Below are 24,022 nucleotides of genomic sequence, written 5' to 3'. Positions count from 1 at the left end.
CAGCAGGAAAGAATTGTATACTGCTCCAAATTCCATCCCTTTACTGCAAGCAGATTTTTTTCTGCAACCAACTAACATGCAAATGAGCGTTAAACATGCACCATCTTCTACTGGTTTTCCAGAAGTGACGTTTATGTCCTGTGAAAGCTCAACTATAATTCGGAAAGTAACAGTTAAGGGAACATTGAGGAAATGGAATGATCTATGTGTGAATACAGCCTCAGTTTAAATTTAGATGCTGCACGGTTAAGGTCACAGTTGAGTGCCATGCTGTGGTAGCTCTCCTTCAGACTAGGGACAGTGAGCTGCCAGCATTTAAGGATCATATGCCTCAGAATTCATGTTAACGAAATGAATGTTAGAAAGATGTTGGAATGAAGTTATATGGCTTTAGTAGAAATGTTATAAGGAATTAAGTATAAATAGGTTATTAGAGCATTAAAGGGAAAAATAAGGTTAGAATGTGTTAAGACAATTATAGGATAGAAAACAGAGGAAGATGGAAAGGAATTGCTGAAACAATTAATAGAAGTAGAATACAAAAGGGAGGTGTGAGGAGGTCGTGGAAATTAGTGAAAGAAAGATAAGATATTGAAATTGGACTGTGTTTTAAATGGTTTTTGTTTTGTTTTGTTAGTTGTATGTTAGTGTTTTGCAGTTGTTGTTTTTTGTATTGTATTGTATTATTCTATGTTTTTTCTTTTTTGTTTTTTTGTAGTGTTGTGTTCAATTTGTTGGAAAACTAATAAATATTACTTTTAAAAAAAACAACAGAATTCATGTTAACGAGAAAATTCCCAGGGAAAAATACCATGCTGAATCTGATAGTCTTTATCAATTTTAAATATTTTTCCATTAGAAACTGCTTTCTGGGTATTAGCTTGTGAGCATTAATAACAAATTATTAAATAACAAATTCCATTGAAGAGACTAAAGCATGTAAAAAGGTTAAAATAGCTTATTATGAACACAAATGATCTGTGCTTATATTAGAAATTACCGTATTTTCTGCCCTATAGGACGCACCGTCCCATAAGGCGCACCTAGTTTTTTTGCGGGGGGGGGGAAATAAAGGGGGGGGAATTATTTTTCCCCCAGGCACGGGGCTGGGGCGGGGGAAGGCCGAGCTTCCCCCGACCCCAGCCCCCAGAACAGGCAACTCTCCGCAAGCCATGGGAGCCTGGCGCCAGGCTCTCGTGCCTTGTGGAGAGCTGCGCGAAGTCTGGGCGTGCTGAGCTCAGCGCGCCCAGCCTTTGGCATGCAGGCAACTCTCCGCAAAGCCTGGAGAGCGAGAGGGGTTGGTGCGCACCGACCCCTCTCGCTCTCCAGGCTTCAGCGAAAGCCTGCATTTGCCCCATAGGACGCACACACATTTCCCCTTCATTTTTGGAGGGGGAAAAGTGCGTCCTATGGGGCGAAAAATATGGTATATTATTATATTTGTTCATGTACTTATAATCTTTTTAGGCCATCTCTGTGGATAATGTGTTTTCTCTTTCTCTCTTCTCTTTCTCTCTCTCACACACATATTGTGTGTAGACCCATTATAATCAATTAATTTGAGACCATTGATTTTAATGGACCTGTTTTATAACTAACATTGGATGTCATGTCACCCTATCTATTCCTCAATGGAAACTGGCTTGAGTGAGAGAGCTGAGGCCCTGGAGGAAAACCATCCTGGTTATGGCAAACAAGCTGAAATTACAATGCTGCAAACTATCTATTAACTCAAATTGAATGCAGCTCTGGTGGCATGCAAATTGCAGCTTTGGCACTAACAGTAAGTTGTCGTTGCTGTTATCATTATTTAGTAGTGCTACTTATATAGCACTTAATATACCACTCTCTAAGCAATTCTCATAAGATATACTATAAAATCACAACTATAATACATATATATACAATTTAAAAAACTCACAACAGTAAAACTGACCAGTGCATACTTTATTTATTTCATAAAAATTATATACTGCTTAATTGTAATAATAAGCCTGCTAAACAAGTGGGTTTTTAGCAGGCCTTTGAAACTCATTACAGTTCCTGCCTCTTAAACTAAATGAGTCAGGTTGTACTATATCTTACAGGAATAAATGTTAGCAGGTCAACACCATGTGGAAATGAGGACATGATGAATAAGGTCAATGAAAAGCATCATTCTTTGTTTACACAACCGGCTGTTTTAACTACCAAGCATCAACATTGGGAGAGATGCACAAAACTGTGCAGGAACTATTTTGAAAGATTATTACCCTAGACGTCCTGAGAATATTGTCAATAAGCTTGAGAATATAGCAAAATGTTTCTAAATTAAGACATTTAATTAGAGGTCTAAGAAATACTGGATTATGGCAGAATTAGGAAAAGAATAGAACATCTTTTTTAAAAAGATTCTGATGAGGTGCAACTATCTTAGCCCAGCTATTCTTTTAAGGAAATAAAAAAATGAGTGGTCTGGATGGTAAGGGGCAATGATCAAAGCAATACTTAGACATATTTAAAACATGAATGTTGATACATATCATACACACTGTCCCATTTGACAGGTGTTGAATGTATAATTAAATACTACCTTTCTTATTTATATAAGACTATTACAGTCAAGCAACTGTCAGGTATTGAATGTATAATTAATATTACCTTTCTTATTTATATAAGACTATTATCAGAAACCTCACATGTGTGCTGAGAGTAAGCTATTAGGACAGTTGTCAGGGACAATACGTAGTCTGCAGAGCTCAGTAGTTTTCTAGGCTTCAGCTTCATTTAACAGCCACCTCGTTCAAACTAAAGTGAGTGAGAACAAATGTCTAAAGCAGGGGTGCAGAACCTCTGACTTAAGGCTAATTAAGCCCGCCAGGCCTTGCAATCCAGACCACAAGGCTGTTTTCAGCTGGCCACACACATCTGTTACTTACCTGATGTCATATGACATCAGCCACAGCATAAGCAAACCTGCTATGGAGGAATCCAGAGCCTCAGAGTGTCCTCCCAATTTTTCCTCTGCAGCCCTAGTTTCCGAATGGATCCTATCACTGCCAAAAGCAGGGGGCCTTGCATTCAGTGCCAAATGCACATTGGGGCTGCAAAGGAAATATTGAGAGCAATTGTTCCTTTGCTGCCCTGGTTTCCAGCCCGATGGAACAGGTGCCCTTTAAGCAAGCTCTCAGGGAAGGGGACCAGAAATTGAGGGGAGGGTTGGATGCTGCCCACGGACTGTCAATTGATCGGTGATTTAGATAGATGGACTGTGCTAATCAATGTGTGTTCCTAGAGCAAATTTTCCCACAAACGGAAGTAGCAGGAGCATTAAATGCCAGGAAACAACAAGCTAAGAACATTCCTTATTCTTAAGGAATTGCTGAGTGAAAGAGGAAAAGAACAAACTTCAGGTGCTGGCTGAAAATATGGTAAGAACTGTGGAATAAAAATATATTTGGAATTTTATTGTGGCATGGTTGGAGGAAAACGGAACATGGCCAGAGGCAACAAGCATTAAACAATGATTCCACAATATCACACGGAACAATCGCTTCCAACAAAGTATGCTGATATGGGCCACATTCGTTCAGTCTTCTCATCTTGGCATAAACTTTGGAATGTATCTGCACGTTTCACTAACTGAAGATTTTCCACAAAGGAAAGCTGAGTTTAGGGTAGAAATTCAAACCAGCTATGGTGCCATCTCACATCTGTTTCCATGCAGGCCCTCATTTATTGTTAATTATATGGATTCATTCACCCTTCCTTCCTTCTCAACTCCAGTAAAGGAGATTGCCATTGATCAGCCCAGGTTTTCTATAACATTAGAGCAACTAAGCCAATGAAAGCCAGAGGAGACTTACATTCACAATCCCCCTGTAATATCAGGACAATTCCACCAATGTTATCAATGGAAACAGGGCAGGAAGAGAAGACCGAACCAAGCAAGTAAATTGCAGAGGTGAGTTCAGTCTAGTTTCATGTTAGCATTCACCCAACCTATCCTTTGTTCCAAACAACCTTTTTTGAAGTTTAATTTTTAAAACTTTATCATGGGTCCTAGCAGTGCTTTTAAAAAAAGAAAGAAAAAGAAAAGGTGCCAGGACTCACCATGAAGTTGTTACAGTAAGTGCTACACTTTTAACATTTGGGAGAGAAAAATGGTGTTGGTACTGTGTACCTTTGAGTACTCCCAGGAAAAAGCACTGGATCCTAGTATCCAAAATCAAAGGATCAGAGCGACTGAGTAAATGAAACAGAGGAGACTAACCTACAAGCCCCTCGTAATATCAGGACAGTTCAGCCAATGTTATCAAGGGAAACAGGACTGGCAGAAAAGACTGAACTGAGCAAGAGGTGAAGAGGTTGAAAGAGGAGACTGAGGAAAGTGAATGTACAGCATACCACCCTTCTTACTGATAGGCTCTTCACTAGTTATAACAAAAATAAAAAATAAAAAAGTCGGCTCCCAGTCTCCCACCACCATTCCTTGTTATCGGGCACATCTAGTACCCTGAATTAAATAGCGCTTTGCTCTTATCTAAGCAGGGCTCTTCTTATACTGTCACCTTTCTGTACTTTCCTTTTCTAGTTGGCCAGCCCCTTGAGCAACAGTCACACCACATGGTAGGTTAGGGAAGCATTCATATAAAAGGCACTTCCGTAGACTGAATTCTATATTGGTTTATTCAAAAACAGCTCTTACGACACAAGTTACCTGGTTGGGACTTCATTAGGTTAAATGTGTGGTGCTTAAGGTGCCTTCTAAATTGGTGGGAGAAAGTCCTCAATTACAATACAGTAGCGCCAATAAAAAGCCAATGAACAGAGCCTTTGCAGGGCTTAGAATGGTAGTAATGGCAAACATAGGAATTCTTACAAAAAGCAAGTTCACTCTGATTGGCTTATTTCAATTACATTCTCTGTCATAGAACAGAGGGCGGGATTGATACAACTGAGCACCCAAGCAGGGCTCAGTCGTGTACTGTGCACGCAGTGTTCGAAACTCCCATTGTTCTAGGCGCATTTTGCAACAGGGAATTTCATTAGCGTGAGCAGTTTATGAGCTCTGGGCACAGTACTGCACCTAAGATTTCAGATTAAAACTGCAGAGTGGAAGGAAAGGAGGACCTTTTTCTGCCTCCCCACTTCCAGCTACTCTCTGAAGACTGCAGAAGAGACCCTCTGAAGAATATTAGAGGGTTAAGCAGGGGAAGGACTAGACCATGTGAAAAAATGAACATAATATTTTAGCTGCACTGCATTCATTTTCAGCTTTGCATTCTTGTTATAAAAATATATGCCTACACATTCCGTTGTTGCGCCCATAATCTGGGTTTAAAGTGCCATTTAGCTCCTAGCTTTTGTATCTCAGTTTCTAACACTCTGTACACGACAGTTCTGTCCAAGTGAGAGATGGAGAAAGAGCAGCATGAGATTTTGCCCTTGGACTGGAAAAAAGTTTTTGGGAAAAGGGAATTGCATACCTGTAAAGTACCTAAGTATTCAGGTGATACTTTTTATTTCTAACCACAGAGTTGAGCTAGGTGTTAAATGAGCAATGCATATAACAGTTTTCAGGCAAATGAGCAATGCATATAACAGTTTTCAGGCAAAGTTTGTGTGTATTTTTTTAATGGAAAGCAACCACAGGAGGCTGGTAGTTTCAGCACAGGGACAGCATGGGGATAAAGAGCTATTTCATCCCTTTCCCCTCCTGCCCAAAATCATCCCCAATTCACAATGGGAGAGAAAAATGGCTACCTCTATAGAAATGCAGGCAAGGGACTAGTTTTGAGAAGAAGAAAAACGTAACTGGGAGAGAGTGGGTGAAGCAGCTGCTTCTCCCCTCCTCACCATACCTCTGCTCAAACTGGCAGCCTCCCACAACTATTTTTTCATTTGAAGAAGAATGCTGGGAGGCTGCTCATGCATCTCCCATGTAGCATTTAGTGTGGCCCTATCTGAACCACAAAAAGAAAAGAGAGTGACTCATGCGGTAGACATAGATACCAAGGCATAGAAGGCCGCAAATGAAGCAGAGAGGGAAACTGAGCCTAAGAGAAAGAAGGATGTGAGGTGTGGTGTGGTGTGGTGTGGTCTCTTGCCACGGGTTTCATTTTCACTCACTCTCTCGCTCAAAAAATAGTAACAGCAAGTAGAGATGGCCAGTGGCGTAGCGTGGGGGTGCAGGGGGGGCCGGCCGCACCGGGCGCAACATCTGGGGGTTAGGGTTAGGGGGCGCAAATCCACGGGTTAGGGGGCGCAAATCCATGGGTTAGGGGGCGTAAATTACTTGCCTTGCCCCGGGTGCTGACAACCCACGCTACGCCACTGGTGATGGGAGTGGCAGCTCAGCAAATTCTAAAGCAGTGAAACGTGTTTCATTTTCTGGAAAGGAATGAATTATGTCTTGATTGCTGCACCAGACTGAAAGCAGGGTGGAGGGTCTGGGCGCTACTTACTGTCACAAACGTAAGGTTTATCGTGGTCGTCCATAGAAGAAACATCATTCCTTCGCCTGCCACCTCCAGAACCCCGAGCCTAGAAATAAACCAAGATGTTAATGCAACAGCCACCACCCAGGCATTACAGTGGTACCTCTAGTTGTGGACTTAATCCATTTCGGGGTACCGTTCACACCCCAAAAAGTCCACAACTAGAGTGCCTCTTCTGCACGTGCAAGAAGCGTGCAAATTGTTTGGGTGGCAAACCCAGAAGTAAACACTTCTGGGTTTACTGCGTTTGTAAGCTGAAAGTCCATAACAAGAGCAGAACACAACATGAGGTATGACTGTACAGTTGTACCTCTAGATACGAACGGGATCCGTTCCGGAGCCCCATTTGCATCTAGAGGTAAACGTAACTAGTGATGGCACGTCTGCGCACGCGCGCATCGCTTTTCACTGCTTCTGCACATGTGTGTGACATCATTTTGAGCATCTGCGCATGTGCAAGTGGTGAAACCCAGAAGTAATGCGCTCCATTACTTCTGGGTTGCCGCAGAGCGCAACTCGAATGCACTCAACTCGAAGCGCATTCAACCCGAGGTATGACTGTAATCTGGTTTGAGTGTCCTCAGCACAGCTCCATGAAAATTACCCCAGAGTGGAATACCCAGTGTTTTGTTTTCTGATGCTGCAGTACTGTTCAGGTACAAAAATCATGTGAACAGAACCAAAACAGCAGTGTGAACTGTTCTCCAGCAAAAAAGAATTCCTGTTTTGACACTAGTGGAGGAATTGCTACATATTCATGATAGCTGATGTTCTTACAGCGGTAGGGTGGAGAACCTCAGAGCCAGGAGCCACATGTGGCCTTCCAGGTCTTCCTATCTGCAAGCCACGTCTCCTCCACAGGCCACCCGCTCAGTGGAACAGCTCCACACCAGCCTCCACTTTTCCTTTCTTGGCCTGGCTGAAATGTGTCATTGAACTGGGATAAGGCCTCTGGCTTGCCTGGACAGTGTGCTATATGTGTAGAACCTCTGACCCTGGTGCAGCTGGACTTCAGCCTACTCTACAAAGACAAAATTCACATCTGTCACGCTACCATCTCCTGACATGTGGCCCACTAGCAAATGCAGCCCTTGGGCTGAACAAGGTTTTCTAACCCTGATACATAGTGGGTGGAAGAATTAGCAATACACCTAAAATACTGCAGTCAGGCCAAAGTGGTGTCACATCTATTTCTCATATACAATTGCTGAAGTCTCTGTGCACAAGGAAAGTATAACCATGCCAGCTGTGGGAACTGCCAGGGGAATGTCACACACTATGGAGGGCAAGCAACAGTACCCAGCGTCCTCAAACACTAGCTGAGGTTCTAGCTGTTGGTGACTTATGGAAGTCTGCCAATAGTTCACCACACCTCAACCAATGTGATGTCTGAGCAGTGTATGCCCCAGCAGAGTTTTCAAAGATTTCCTGCTGCCAGCAGAACTTCCACACTCCCCGGTTAAGGGGGAAACTCTTTCCCACACAGTTCAAAATAATAAAAGTGTTTATTGTCTTCAGACACAAGACAAAGCTAAGTACTACTATCTACTGTATGAAGTTCTTCTGGTCTTCAAGGTAAAGATACATAAGTACAGATCCACCAACACTATCAACATGCTAGCTAATGCTGCTGTGTAAAGCCTACAGCCTCTCCCCGTCTCTCACAGGTTCATAGTCAGACAATGGCAGCAAACAGGATAGCATCAGGAGATGCAACAGGACATAATGAAAGCAATGCCCTAGAGCAAGGGTCAGCAAACTTTTTCAACAGAAGGCCGGTCCACTGTCCCTCAGACCTTGTGCGGGGCCAGACAATATCTTTGGGGGGGAAATGGATGAATTCCTATGCCCCACAAATAACCCAGAGATGCATTTTAAATACAGTCATACCTCGGGTTACAGACGCTTCAGGTTGCGTTTTTTCGGGTTACGGACACTGCGAAACCAGGAAGTACTGGAACGGGTTACTTCCGGGTTTCGGCAGTCGTGCATGTGCAGAAGCGCTAAATCGTGCTTTGCACATGCACAGAAGTGCTGAATCGCAACCCACAGTGCCGCATCGGGTTGCAAACATGCCTCCCACGTGGATTATGTTCACAACCCGAGCGTCCACTGTAAAAAGACACATTCTACTCATGCAAAAACACCAGGCAGGCCCCACAAATAACCCAGAGATGCATTTTAAATAAAAGAACACATTCTACTCATGTAAAAACACGCTGATTCCTAGACCGTCCGCGGGCTGGATTTAGAAGGTGATTGGGCTGGATCCGGCCCCCGGGCCTTAGTTTGCCTGCCCATGCCCTAGAGACTATTAAAACCACCTCTACAATGCTGGGGAGCAATGCTCCGGCAGGGGCTGATGCAAGCCATCTCTTTTTAAAACTTCACAAGGGATACAATATAATCCTCGTTACCAGGAGGAAAAAAGTGAAAACGGGAATGTGATTTTTAAAGGATATACACTCTGAAAAGAGATGCTCTAAGAAATGAACACTATTAAGCATTTTGTACACATCCAAAAGTGTTATAGCATTGTTAATAGTGCAGTAATTATAAGAACAGTTACATTACACACAAAGTTTTCACTTTAAAGTCTCCTTGTTTAAAATAGGAGAGAGCGAAGCACGTGCATAAATTAAAATGTCTGAACCTGGAGCTTTCAGTAAAATTTGCCCCAAGCACATTCATGCATGTTGATTTCTAATTTCTTTTCTTGTTCCTTTTTTTTAAAAAAAAGAAACGGTTGCTCTTGGTGCACTGAGGACACTGAATAATGAATGGTAGCTACACCTAACCTGCATTACACAATGCACAAAATATACATCCCCCCCCTAAAATGCATGCTCATGTTCTCAGGTTGTGTGTAATGTGCACTCTGTGCACATTTCAGGCCTTATTGCCCTGCCCATTATTTCTGCCCGACAATGTTCTTTAAATCTCCCTCTCACTGTCTGCAAATCCATATATCCTTGGCCTTCAACTCTCTTTCCCCACACTCCCATAATTTCATGGCTGGCCTCAGGGGGGCTGGCAAATAGACAGCCGCCCCAGAGGCACAAACTCGAGTGCCACGTGCTTGCTGTCAGTGCTTCAGCATGTGGCATTCAGTCATCCATGGCTGCCTTCAGCCTCCTGCCGTTCTACAGCAAGGGATTGATGTACATAGCCGGAAAGCTTCGCCAGAGCAGCCTTGGAGCGTTCAGATGGAGCCAAACAGGGACGCTTGCCAGAAGGACAGATGAAGGGGCCCAAGATTAAAAATGAAATCATGCTGCAGGAAAGGGGAGGACGTGCACAAATTGGGAATGGCCAGCACATCAGCTCCTCCGCATTATTTCTCTTGCATTCCCTCGTTGCTGCTCTGAAACAACCAAACACATGGGCCTAAACATACATTTAGGGGCCTCTAGATTGCTTCTGGAAATCTAGTGCAATGGTGTCCTTAATACAGATGAGTGGAGAAGAATATCTAGATCTAGGAAGAAAGGATGAGGTGCTTTGTTACAATGGCCACCTTCGTTTTTTTATGTGTCCTAGTGGGAGAGGCTGCTGGGGAAACATCGTGCCAGAGCTTCAGTTTCTTAACTGGCTCTGCATTGTACGCCAGGCTCAGCATACTATAAAGAATTTACTTTGTGTTTTCCCAGAACCCTGATCAGACCCAGGAGCAAAATAGTAGTGTGGGGCAATTTCTTATTGCATCCCAGGAAGGGCTGGCACAGTGGAGCAGTGCTGTGCCCCCACCCTCACAATGGGAAAGACCTTTCCAGGAAAGAGCCACCGCCAACCAGAGGAGGCAGTGCCGGGTTAAATGGAAAGGCAGTCTGAGCTGGTTGTGAATTGGGTCCATGACAGTACACATTATGGCAGCAGACCCTCATCTTTAAAAGCTGGTTTTCCCAATTCATATGTAAAGTGAATGTGCTTAAACGTGGTTGTGGGAGAGGGGTTAATGGTTTGCTCTGTTATGCATTTTGTATTCTCATTTTGTATTTTTCTGTTGTGAACCTCCCTGGGATCTTCGGATGAAGGGTGGTATACACATATGTTGTTGTTGTTGTTGTTGTTATATTAACAGCAGTAGTGGTAGTAGTGGGACACGGGTGGCGCTGTGGGTTAAACCACAGAGCCTAGGAGTTTCTGATCAGAAGGTCGCAGTTCGAATCCCCGCGACGGGGTGAGCTCCTGTTGCTTGGTCCCTGCTCCTGCCAACCTAGCAGTTCAAAAGCACATCAAAGTGCAAGTAGATAAATAGGTACCGCTCCAGCGGGAAGGTAAACGCCGTTTCCGTGCGCTGCTCTGGTTCGCCAGAAGCGGCTTAGTCATGCTGGCCACATGACCCGGAAGCTGTACGCCGGCTCCCTCGGCCAATAAAGCGAGATGAGCATGCAACCCCAGAGTCGGCCACGACTGGACCTAATGGTCAGGGGTCCCTTTACCTTTACCTTTACCTTTACCTTTTTAGTGATAGGAGTAGTGGTGGTGGTGGTGAAGATAGGGAGTAACTTAAAGAAACAAGCAGGCATGTATACAAGGATTCATAAGTCTGCTCCCACCTGCAGCTTTCCCCCCAGCCTCTCCGCCACCCCCAGGAACTTTCCTTCCTGCTGAACTCAGGCCAGTGGTGGGAGGGTTTGTGTACTCCCTGCACAAACACCACTGTGGGCTCCCTCCAGACATACCTTTTATTGAACTTTCTTGGTGATTTGTGCTCATGATGCTATCAGGGCTGTCACACACACAATCCAGCTTTCAATATTGCTTGCAAGGGTTTGAGGGCAGTTCCACTGCTTCATTTCCAGTCAGTGCATGCCCCATAACATTCTATAGTACAAATGTTCTAACTTATTTTTGCCCCATTACAGCCGCTCCAGGCAGCAATAATGGGGAAGCATCGCAGAACAAATCCGCCACTACTGTGCTATGATTGTGTCAAGAACACAAATTGCAGAATACTTCTGCAACAAAACACCAGTTTGGAGAGGCCCTTTGACCCTTTTAATTGCACTCCGTCTGACTCTATTCTAACTGCAAATTTGGCAGACTTGCCTGCAAAGATGCACGCCTGCTGCCATCAAATGTAGTGTGCGCCTCATTCTGTGCAATAGGTCAGCTCCAAGCCAAGGGCCAGTGGCGTAGCGTGGGTTGTCAGCACCCGGGGCAAGGCAAGTAATTTGCGCCCCCTAACCCATGGATTTGCGCCCCCTAACCCTACCCCCCAGATGTTGCGCCCGGTGCAGCCAGCCCCCCCCTGCACCCCTCACGCTACGCCACTGCCAAGGGCAGCCCAATGAAGTCATAGCATAAAGTGAAGGGAGGCAAGGCAGGCAGGCAGGCAAGGGCCAAAGAGGAAATTTCAAGAGTAGAAGGAGCCGTGTGCAAGAATGAGATTTTACAGGAAGATGAATATATAGCTTGTGGGCTTTTCCTACCGTTACCACAAGCACAATGTCTTTCCCTCCTGCTTTCTGCTTGTGGCACATTACAATTTAACAGATTGTAAGGTGGCCTGGGTGTCTCCCCACCCCCACCCCGTAAAAGCCACTTATTGATGGAGGAGAATAGAGGAGTTTGTGAACATTTGGCTAATGTAAAGATCTCCCTGCTGTGAGTCTGCTACCGGAGGTTTGCAGGGGCTGGTGCTTGCTCCAGTCCTGAGAGCCTCCAGCAGTTCACTCCAGAGAGCAGAGGGGGCCAGAACAGCCAGACAGCATGAAGAGTGGGAGGTGAGCTGCCTGCCTTCATGCTGTGTGGGTTTCTTGCCAGGGGATCTGATTACTGAGAGCCTCCAGCTGCAAGACCCATGCAGAGAGCACTGATCAATAGCCAGCTCTTCCCTGCACTGAGACCGCCAAGGGAAAAGATATAACTGCAGCCCATCTGAAAAGGCAGCTAAAACAAGCACCAAATAATAAAAGTTGTGCCATCTATGCACACAAATATCTCCATGTGTGCATTCATTCCCTCTCCCTCCCAGGTTTGTTTCTTTTACTGCTTTATTAAAAACCACAATCAGAGAGTGGAAAGACAAAAGATTCAAAGGAATCCTTGTTCATCACATCACTTTATAATGTATACATACCAATACATATGCCATACATACCATACAAAACGTATCGCATAACACAGATATCATTAGGCTCTTTGTCTATCTATGCAATCAATATAAATAGAAACAACAGAATAGTGTTCTCACTCCTCCCCCCCCCCCATGTGGCTGAGGCAACCTACCCGTCCTCTGGGTCTGTTCTTTCGCTTCGGAATATCTTCCTCCATCTCTTCCTCCTCATTCACTTCATCTGCATTTTCATCATTTTCCAAAACCCTCTGTAGTTAGAACAATAAACAGTAATTAAAAACAATTCCCAGAACAACAGAGGCTTCATAACAGAAAGGCAAAGGAAATCAGACATTGTGGATGCAGGCTCTGGCTTTGTTCGAATACAAAGCAACTTTGGATCCGGCCATTTCAAGTTATGCACTGAAAGTTCCAGACATGCTCTCAAGAAGGACATGTAGTTTGGCTGTACCAAGCGTCAACAACTGGTCATTTTTAAGACTACAAGGTGGGGTTTGGGGGTCTTCCAAAAACCTTATTGGAACCCTCCTGTTGCTCACATCTGTTCAAAGCATCTTCACGGCCCTGACTAGCTGGTGCTTTGTTGCCATTTTGGGGTTTTTTCAAATTGGTTTTCTTGGCTTTTTTCTTCCAGGGTTGAGTGGCATCATTATGTAGCCTAGAAAGATGACCAATTTGGGGTGGGGGTGGGGGACACCTGGCAACGAAACAGCAGCCAGTCAGGGCTGTGAAGAGGCTCAAAGGGCACAGTGGAAGCTTCCATGGATAAACATATATCTTCCACCCCTACTTTGCAATACACCCATTACACTGGAATGCATCTTTTGAGTGTTTGCTGTAGTATTCCACCTCAAAATTATAGAGGAGTTTCAATTCCCATCATGCTTTTATTCAATAATTGTATCAAATCCTGAATTTACTACAGGTATCAAATACACACACACACACTCACACACACACTCACACTAGTGTTGCAGTCACAATGCTCGCCCTTCATGTAGTGTTGAGATGCAAATGTATCTTCCCACAAGGTGCCCCTGCAGTATTTGGTGCAGTGTTAATTTGCACTTTCTGCAGTGCATTTGTCTTATGTGAAGTAAATCCACTCCTTCCCACATTCCTCTATTGTATATTCATTTTCCCTAATCTTGAAGGAAAGGGGAATGAATTGGGCTACCACCTGGTTTGTGTGGGCAGCATTTGCCCAATTGTTATTATGTTATGGTCCTTTGCAATAGTTGGTTATGGCACACCTACACAGCAACAGAGCAACACAATCACACACACACACACACACACACACACACACACACACACACACACACTTTCTTTCTCCTTCTCACTGGAGATTATGGTTATATACAGCAGCTGGTATTTGCATTTGTGTGTGCTCTCCTGTAGATCATGGGATAAAGGTCACAAGAGATTAATAGGCTGGAGGTTGAGACTGAGCCACAAAATCTTATAAGCAGCCATTTCAGTATTACATAGACTGGAAATGTGACCAGGCCAATAGAAGAGCACTTAATCACCTGGATTTCTTGTAGAGTGTCCTCCTCTTTAGTATCTACCTTCTTTTCAAGCCCTTCTCCACGCAGCAGTGCTTCCAGTGTGGTCCCCTCTGATGTGAAGCCATCCTTCTTCAGAGGCAGGTCAACTTCTGACAAACCAAATACAACAACAGAGGCTATGGTTATTTCCTGCAGAGCCAGGGATGCACAAGCACAGATAAATCACAGAATGTGTGAAATTGAAAACCACTCAAGGAGGCTCTCTTGAGAAGTCCTGCCCAGCTCATCTTCTCTACTGCTGTTAAGACTTCTCTCATGTCATCAACTTACTTTGCGTTTCCCTATATGTGTTCCTAACAGTAAATAAGCAACCAGAAGATGCACATCACGTATAGATGAATAGCCATGTGGGTTTTCAAGCTGACTGAGAATGGGCAACAGTCAAACATGGACTTACGTGATCATTGTTGGAACACCCTGAAATAAAACACACAAGTCAATTTTTCCAATGGATTTGAATCCATTAAACTGGACTTGAATCACAATTCAAAAGTGGGGTTGTTGGGGGTTTTCTTAGACCTCTTCCTAGCTGACTTGTTTGCAGGAAGCTGGCCTCTGTTATTTTCTCCTACCAATAGGGAACCTATGTAAGGACTCTATATGGGCTCTTGGATACCCCATAAGGGAAAAGGGCATATTTTTATTTACAACATATTAAAACAATATAACATCCTTCTCAATATGCAGTCCATGCAGTCGGTCAGAATTCAACTACCATGTCATGTGAAAAGCAGTTGTCACCCATGCAAAGTCTAAACAAGGGGAGAGCAACAGGTAGATTGGAAGCTTCTGGTAGATCTCTGGGTGAGTAGGTCAACAATAATTTCTGATCTCCAATTTTTTAACAAAAGCAAAAAAGACTTCTGTCCCGCCACAAGCTTGAAGTCTTCCCAGCCTTAGTCTGAGCAACCAGTACAGTTAGCCTCGCCCTGTAAACAGTGTTTGTTTTTTAAGTTCTGCTTTGCACAAAAATGATAGGATATTGGAGGCCACTTTAGATTGTTCCCTGTGATGATTACCTCCCTTTAGCAAATCATTCACCTGGAGCCATAAGAATGGTGGGCCCTTACCACCTGCCACACAAACCTCCCCAAGAAGTTTGCAATGGTGTGAAGAAACTCCCCATATCCCAGTGGCACACCCCTGTACTACAGTGAGGTGCTATTGTATTTATTTCTTTTTTTTCTTTTTACTTTACCCTTCTGTCCAAAAGATAAACAGTTTTTAAAGTGCCATCCATTTATACGATTCACGTGTGCATTTTGATAAAGCACCATCAAGTGGTGCCTTACATGTGTCACAGCTGCACATAACGAATTTTCAAACCATCTCTTGGTAATAGAGTCAGTTTACAGCAAGGTACCAAATGTTGACTAATACAAGCAAAGTATGTTCATGGAGGAACCAATCCTAAGAGGAAAGCTGGCTGCTGTTTTGGTGACCACAAAATGGCAGGCTTATTTTTTTTTATAATCCAAGTACATTTTCCACTAGAATGTTGGCATGGTTACAGAGGAGCAAACTCCTAGGGGCCAAGCTCCCTTCGCCCGCCCCCCCCGCCCATAAAACATTTGAGGGGGTCAGGGCCCCCCAAAGTTGATGGTCATTGCCATTCAAATGGTGTTTGTGCATCGCGCCATGCAATTGGTTATGGGGGGTAGTGCCCCCCACCCAATATTTTATTCAAGTTGGCACCCCTGCGTGGTTATGATTAAGAAAAGGCTTTTGGATAAATTTGGTATCCATTAAACCATGGGTCAGCAACCTTTTTCAGCCGTGGGCCGGTCCACCGTCCCTTAGACCTCGTGGTGGGCTGGACTATATTTTGAAAAAATAAATAAAAATGAACGAATTCCTATGCCCCACAAATAACCCAGAGATGCATTTTAAATAAAAGGACACATTCTACTCATGTAAAAACACGCTGATTCCTGGACTGGCTGCGAGCCGGATTGAGAAGGCGATTGTTCCGCATCTGGCCCCCGGGCCTTAGGTTGCCTACCCCTGCATTAAACTAACCTCCAGCTTCCCTGAGAGCAGGCTAGACATGATCACATTCCAAGAAGCATGCTGTTTCACACCTATTGTCCCTTCCAACTCTGGGTGCTTCCTCCCAAAGTGACAGCCAACTTAAGTGCTCATAAAGTGGTGATAATTGAGCACTGTCCCTCCTCGATAGGTGTCAGTCTCATTTCCTAATCACATCTGCTTTCAGCAATTAGCATACTCAGTCAGAAGGCCAACTTCAAAGCCCACTTGTCCCTTGACTAAATCCAAATTTGCAAGTGGCTATTCACATCTCCTCTCCCAGGCCAGATTGGCCAGCAGTCCCAAAGGGAAAAAATCCACCCACACAAGTGGCCTGTTTTCAAAAAGAGAGTCAGACTTCACCATCCTCAAAACACACACACACACACACACACACACACACAATCCAGAGCATGAGTTGAGTCGTTAGAGCACACTTTTATCATTTTGGGCTTGTTCGATCAATGCATATATCTCCTTTCTTGGATAAAATGCTCTAAAGTTAAACTGGTTAAACTGCACCTCTGCTATCTGATTGCTCTGGAAAGGAGTGGGGTGCCAGAGAGACTGGCTCCAGAGAGACTTGGGACACAGATTTTCCTGAGTCATCTTCCTCAGAAGGGTGCCCTATAGCTTGTGGGGAAAGAAACAGTCCATAGAGGGGCTAGTAGGAGTGACTTCCTGGTAAGACTCAGCCTGGAAAAGTAGTTTTTAGTCAGCACTAAGGGGATGGCCAAGGGACGTGGGTGGCGCTGTGGGTTAAACCACAGAGCCTAGGACTTGCCGATCAGAAGGTCGGCGGTTTGAATCCCTGCGATGGGATGAGCTCCCGTTGCTCGGTCCCTGCTCCTGCCAACCTAGCAGTTCAAAGCACATCAAAGTGCAAGTAGATAAAATAGGTACCACTCCGGCGGGAAGGTAAACGGCGTTTCTGTGTGCTGCTCTGGTTCGCCAGAAGCGGCTTAGTCATGCTGGCCACATGACCCGGAGGCTGTACGCCGGCTCCCTCAGCCAATAAAGGGAGATGAGCGCCGCAACCCCAGAGTCGGTCACGACTGGACCTAATGGTCAGGGGTCCCTTTACCTTTACTTAAGGGGATGGCCAAACTGCCTCAGGTGACAATAGGCTACAGTAAATCCTACACTCTAGGCTTACCTATTAAAATAAGACTATCAGCATTTTAATTTGCTATACAGTATACAATGTATCACAACACAATGCCAAATCAGCTGCCATCCAAACTACTGTCTCTCTCTGCACAAAAGCAGCTCCACTTCCAAGTTCTAATTGGGAACGAGATACTTATTGGGTGAGCTCTAGCGATGCTCTGTCACTCCAGGGACAGCTGCTGTGCAAAAGCAAACCACAGCAATTCCGCTTCCTCAGAAATGCTTACACAAAGCTTATACAAACACTGTGTCACATTGATTCTCTGGACTAGCTGATTCTCATAAACAAATACCACATAATTGTACATCATGATTGATTCTAGTAGATAGCATTTGAGATGGTAAATCCCAGATCCAGGGCTGTAACCCCAATAATCTTCAAATAATAACTGTGTGTGTGTGTGTGTGTGTGTGTGTGTGTGTGTGTTTATGTATCCACATGGCACCTAGCTACTGCTGAGTGAATGTAGCCACTGAGCTCATTAACAGGATGTGGCAGGATGTGCCTTAAAGGGCAACTCAGTGGCTCAGTGAGCAATTAAATCTCATGTCAGTTTCAAATGAGAATCTATCAGTGTCACAAGAGTGTAAAGTCTCCATTCCTGTTTCCCACCCTTAGCATTTTTATTTAAGGTGGAGCACTGGGAACAATGGAAGTCAGAAAGAATATCATGAAATATGCCACAGGAAGGAGAGGGGGGAAAACAGATTAAGCCCACTCTTCTTCTGGGAAATATGCAGAGAGAGAAGCTGTCTGTTAGCTGTCGAGTTTGCAAAAGATACCATCTTTTGGGATGGTGCTCTCTGCCAGCAGATGGAGCGCCCCGGGGGAAATGGTGGTGAAAAACCCAGACAAGCTGCATCCATCCATCCATCATATTGCTCATTTCCACATCTCTATAGCATTAAAGTGCAAGTGGGAGGGGGGTAGATTTTTAAAGATTGGGTGGGGGAGAAAATATACAAACATACTTAGTCAAATAGCTGGGTTATTAGCTGGGAAAATGATAAAGTCCGGTCAATGTGGTACCTGGAAATTGCTTGTTTTGTATTTAAAAATTGTGAGCCACATCCGCAAAGTCATTTTTATTGGCCTAACAAAGGGAAAGCTTCTCATAGTACTCTAGAATTTCACTCTGGAAGATGTCTTGTGACGCCCTTTCTGCACATACCTCTCCCAATATTGACTTTTACCATCCTCGCCACTCCAGACCTCCACATCATTCTCCCAAACCCAGTCCTGTCCACTCCTTCTTTCCCTCACTCTTCTCTTTCAGTTTTGAAACTTCCTTGCAGCCTGCATTGTTTGTATAAACGATGATGATTAAAATGTTGTTCATAATATGACACAGCCTTAGCCCAGAGAGCCCCTAATGCTGAAGTGAGGTGTGACTTCATCATGTGAACAAGAGTTTGAAACCATCCAATTAATTTAAGGGGATGTCAGGCTTTTAAGGTGCCAGGGCCCCTGAAATAAAAGCTACATTTCCACCAGCAAAAAAAGGACACATGTCAAATGTTCTCATAACCATGTATCTCGGCTCATTTTTGTATGAACGCTGTATTGTGCCTTGACTATGGAAGAAAGGATTGCCAGGATCTTATGTGAAAATAAGATCCTGCGATTCTGCCCTAGAACAACAGCTACTTCAAACTGCAGCCCCAAGCAGAGAAATCTTAAATTGCACTAGCAGACAAGATTCTCTGATGTGGGAATGTGAGCAGATGGCTGACAGTGTGCATATGTTGTCTTCGCAGGAAAGCTGCCTAACCATTACCTTCCCCGCACCTAAGTGTGCATGACTAAATTGCCTTAAAGGCAGGACTATGAATACTTTGCAATTAAAAGGGAAAGGTCTGCTCCAAGGTAACCCAACCGAATAACCAGAGAACAACTGAATTCTGCACAATATCATGTATATACTGGTAAAGCTCCATGCTTGAAAGACCTTACTCACTCCTGGTCATCTTGAGAACAGGTGCATGGGAGAAAGTCAGATTTGAACATGAAATATATAATTGGTGATTAGCTCACTAACTTTCATTGCAATACCTTAAAGATATTGCACTGAGAAAGGGACATGGGTGGTGTTGTGGGTTAAACCACAGAGCCTAGGACTTGCCGATCAGAAGGTCGGCGGTTTGAATCCCCGCAACGGGGTGAGCTACCGTTGCTCGGTCCCTGCTCCTGTCAACCTAGCAGTTCGAAAGCATGTCAAGTGCAAGTAGATAAATAGGTACCGCTCCAGCAGGAAGGTAAACGGTGTTTCCGTGCACTGCTCTGGTTCACCAGAAGCGGCTTAGTCATGCTGGCCACATGAGCCGGAAGCTGTACACCGGCTCCCTTGGGCCAGTAAAGCGAGATGAGTGCCGCAACCCCAGAGTCGGTCACAACTGGACCTAATGGTCAGGGGACCCTTTACCTATTGCACTGAGAACATAAAAACAGCCCCGCTTGATCAGACCAAATGCCTATGTCACCCAGCATTCTGTTCTCACAGTGGCCAACCATATGCCTATGGGAAGCCCAAAAGCAGGGCATGAATGCTGTAGCACTCTCTCCTTCATGACCACCGCCTGGCCCCCAGCAACTGGTATACAGAGGCCTGCTGCTTTCAATACTGGAGGTAGTACATAGCCATCATGATTCCTAAATGTTGATAGAATCATGAATCTATTTATTGGTTTATCAAAGTGTTTATATTGGACTAGATGACCCTCAGGGTCCCTTCCAACTCTACAGTTCTATGACTCTATGGCACACTGAGGGAGAGCACACACTGGTGTTTTTCACATTCCTTGATCTTCCTCTGTGTAGGTAGAGCCCATGCATCTCATGATGGAGGTGACTTTTGGTCAACATCCTAGAAGCACAAGTCTCTTGGGTCCCTTCTTTCTCCCTTCCCATTGTATGTGGTGTGCGGTCACTGACAGACATCCTCCCTTAGTTGTAGAAAACTCTCTTGTAAACCTTAAATCCAAGCATCTCCCCAAAATATTGTAAGAACTTACTGTTTGAGTAACCACTTTTACCAACCAGACATATGACCATTAAAACAAGTTTCAGTTGATTTTAATAATGCTTCAGCCTTCTTGGTTTGTTTGTTTGTTTAAATAAAACGAGTGTTTTCTTTTTAATTTAAATGTACTGTTGCCAACCATGCACCCCTAGGACAAGAGCATAAACCATCTACGAGTGAGATAATTCCCCCCCCCCTTTTGCTGTACTGTACTGAAACAAACTTCTGAAGGGTGCTCCTTAAAGAGTAGCGGAGCTTTTTAAAAGCCAGAGACTTGAAAAATTAATGTGGGGAGTATGATTTGGAGAGTAGTGCTCCTTTAGGTCAAATGCACAGCTATTTGAAATTCAAAGACACCCTGCTTCCCCACTGCTATTTATCATACCAGTGCACTGTGGAAGAGTAAAATCCCAGAGTGTACCAATTCTTGGCTTTCTTTCATCTTGTGAGACAAGTTGGCCTTGCTGGAGGGGAAGCAAAGCAGCCCAAAGAGTGTCCAATTGCCCTAATGCTCTCTGGAATATCAAACTGCCGGAATACCATAACAACCCCTTAGAAGTTTGATTAGGATGTTACTACTGAACACTGAAACACCGTAAGAGCCCTGCCTGGTTGTTGAAGAAAGTCCAGCATTCGTCACCAACCAGATACCTATGGGGAAGTTAAAAAGCAGGGCATGAGAGCATTAGCTCTCTCCCACTCTAGCTATCTCACAACTGGAATTTAGAGCCATGCCGCCTCTGATTATAGAATCATAGAATCGTAGTGTTGGAAGGGATCCCGGGGTAATCTAGTCCAACCCCTTGCAATGCAGGAATCTCAGCTAAAGCATCCATGACAGATGGCCATCCAATCTCTGCTTAAAAACCTGCCATGAAGGTGAGTGCACAACCTCCTGAGGGGCCACTGTTGAAGAGCTCCTACTGTCAAGAGTTTTCTTACTGATGTTAGTCAGAATCTCCTTCCTTGTGACTTGAAGCCATTAGTTTGAGTCCTACCCTCCAGAGTAGGAGAAAACAAGCTTGTTTCCTCTTCCATATGACAACCCTTAAGATATTTGAAGATGGCTATCGTAGATCCTCACAGTTTCCTCTTTTTCAGGCTAAACATACCCAGCTCCTAGAGAGCACAACTGGACAGAGAAGTAGGATGACCTATTAATCATCAACAAAAAATAAGCAAGTTGTAATAATAAAAAAGAGAACAAATATCTCATCAGAGGGAGGGGAGGGAACTGGGTTCAAGTGACTGTGTGGCTGCTCCGTCTGGTGCTGATGGGCAGCATCAAGACCCCTGGCTCTCCCTTCTTCTCGTTCTTAAACAACCACTTCTGATAGGGGGACCTCTTCAAATAGATCAGTGGTGAGCCATTTTCCTAAAGGCCACCTGCAGCAGTGGATGGGTGATCAGGGGCCACGTGCCAGTGGTGTGGACATCGCCTGGTGCACACAGAGACACGGGGGGGGGGGGAGAGCACTTTGAAAGCAGAAGCTGCGCTGCTGACAGCAAGAGCAACCCTCTCTCTCAAAGTCTCTGCCTGCTGATGCACAAAAGGGCAGACCCCTCTTGCCACTGAAGCAGGGAGGGGGAAAGAACTTTCAAGGCACCAGTGGCAGCCGGCATGACCCTGGCTTTCAAAGCCTCTCCCTGCTGAGGGAGAAAAGGGCAAATGCCCCCCCGGCCCAGCAGGGAGAGGAAAGCACATTTGAAGCAGGGGTCATGTTTGTGACAGCCTGCACAATCCTGATTTCCAAGTCTGTCCTTGCCAGGAAGAGATCTCAGTCGTCCCTAAATTCAGAAGCAGGGAAAAAGAAGAAGAAGAGGAGGAGGAGGAGGAGGAGGAGGAGGAGTCTCAGAGCAGCTAACAATCTCTTTTTCCTTCCTCCTCCACAACAAACACTCTGTGAGGTAAGTGGGGCTGAGAGACTCCAGAGAAGTGTGACTAGCCCAAGCTGCATATGGTGGAGCGGGGAATCGAACCCAGTTCACCAGATTACGAGTCCACTGCTCTTAACCACTACACCACACTGGCTCTGGGAGTGCTTGGGCACTTGCAGAGGGCCACATCAAAGGTATGCAAGGGGAAAGGTATTGGTATGTATGGTAGAAATCAGCTAACCAGCTCTGCCAGCAGAGGGAAAGGACTGTGATTGTGCAAGGGGCCTTCCCTCATTTCCTCACAAAAGCTGGCTTGTAGGGGGTTAGGAGAACCACCAGAACGGCACACAAGGGGAGGAGAGAGGGGATGGTTCCATCTGACAAGCTGAAATGCTTGCATCTACAGAATTATGGAAGAGCATGACACTGACTTCCACCCTATGAGTGGTAGGTGCCCAAAAATGTGGAATAGAGTATTTTTCTCTGACAGCTCTCTGTATAGAGTACCTTTTTTTTTGAAAGCATGACACATATCTACCCTGTGCAGAAAAGGTGGCAATCTCTTGGACCGCTGTACACATTACGTTGTTAGGTGTACACCTAAGCTATTTTGTATATATCACCCCAAAAATGTCAGGTGTAATGGTGGCAGACACATTTGCAAAACATCCCCATCATTCAGGGACCCAGACTCAGCCGCAACAGATGCTCAGTGACAAGTGTTGGTTACCTCAGTATAATGTGTGAAACAACCTTTAGATATCAAGGAGGTCTAGAGGGGAAGATTATATACCAATTACATCTGAGAGCAGCCAGTATAATCACAATTTCTCAGATACTCTTCCAATCATTTATCAGGTCCCAAACCACCATTTAGAAATCACTGGCTTTGTCAGGTCTTTTAATCACAGATTCCTGCATTTGACTTCATCCCCTTATGCTCTCTGAGGTTTAAAACGGGAGGAAAATGATAACTTTCTTCACTTTGGTTTCTAGTCAATTAAATGGGAACACAAGCACACTCTTAAAACACACTGTCAGATATCCATCCAGAATACTCCACAAAGCTATCTGAAGAGCTGCACATGTAAATAGCTTAATAAAGAACATGTTTTAAAGTATTGTCAGTCCAACTGTGAATGCCCTCTGAAAACAAAATATTTCAGATGATTTCTAAGCAGTTGGGAGGTTTGTGTGTGATATTCTAGCCTGTCATAGGCACTATGCAGAAACAGGAAGATAAAGCTCTTTCAGTAGAGCACCTGATAAGCAACAAGAACAAACTTATAAAAGTTCTCTCCTATAGGTTCTATTATTCATATTACCAATGCTTTTTTTCTTTAAAAATGTTTAGGGGTACTCTCATTTTCCTACTCATATTGAAATACTGCTCCTCAATGAGGCCAAACTTAGATTCACAAAGTATTTAAGGGTATGCATACCCCTGCGTACCCCCATAAAAAGCACTGCATATTACTATAAAAATATTGTCCCAGAAATCTCCACAATCGATCAAGTAAGTATCCTAGGTATAAAGAGGGGGCAATTCATAGAAACATTTTTAGACAGAAAAGTCACTCACTTTACCATTTTGGATACCGCTTGAGGGGCAAAGTCAGTATATTTCCACACAATATCCAAAATGATTAACTGGTCTTAAGGATCAGTCTTCTGCATGTGGAAACCTTGCAAATGCTCCCAGGAAAAAAGTAAGAGCTACTTATGTGGGGTGGGGGGAGGACTGCTGAGCAAAACCATATTCCTGATTCAGTACTGATGGGATGAGCTCCTTCA

The 24,022-nt window shown here is 44.4% G+C and overlaps 1 protein-coding gene across 4 annotated transcripts in view; it reads right to left on the bottom strand.

Annotated features, from left to right (window-relative positions):
- DPF3 (double PHD fingers 3) overlaps positions 1 to 24,022 on the bottom strand; it is a 199,563-nt gene that overhangs the window by 51,478 nt on the left and 124,063 nt on the right. For all 4 annotated transcript variants that reach the window (XR_014527586.1, XR_014527587.1, XM_083509424.1 and 1 more), the window contains exons 4-6: positions 14,094 to 14,221; positions 12,714 to 12,809; positions 6,447 to 6,525 (exon numbers count right to left, since the gene is read on the bottom strand). Coding sequence is in view for 2 of the 4 variants with exons in the window: in XM_083509424.1 (XP_083365550.1) it covers positions 6,447 to 6,525; positions 12,714 to 12,809; positions 14,094 to 14,221 (303 nt within the window). In the remaining 2 variants the exon portion in view is untranslated. The remainder of the gene's footprint in view (positions 1 to 6,446; positions 6,526 to 12,713; positions 12,810 to 14,093; positions 14,222 to 24,022) is intronic.

This window comes from Podarcis liolepis (assembly GCF_965112155.1).
Source record: "Podarcis liolepis genome assembly, chromosome: 1".
NCBI lineage: Eukaryota > Metazoa > Chordata > Lepidosauria > Squamata > Lacertidae > Podarcis > Podarcis liolepis.
Note: the sequence above shows the minus strand (reverse complement) of the source record. Positions and strands in the feature narration are given on the sequence as shown.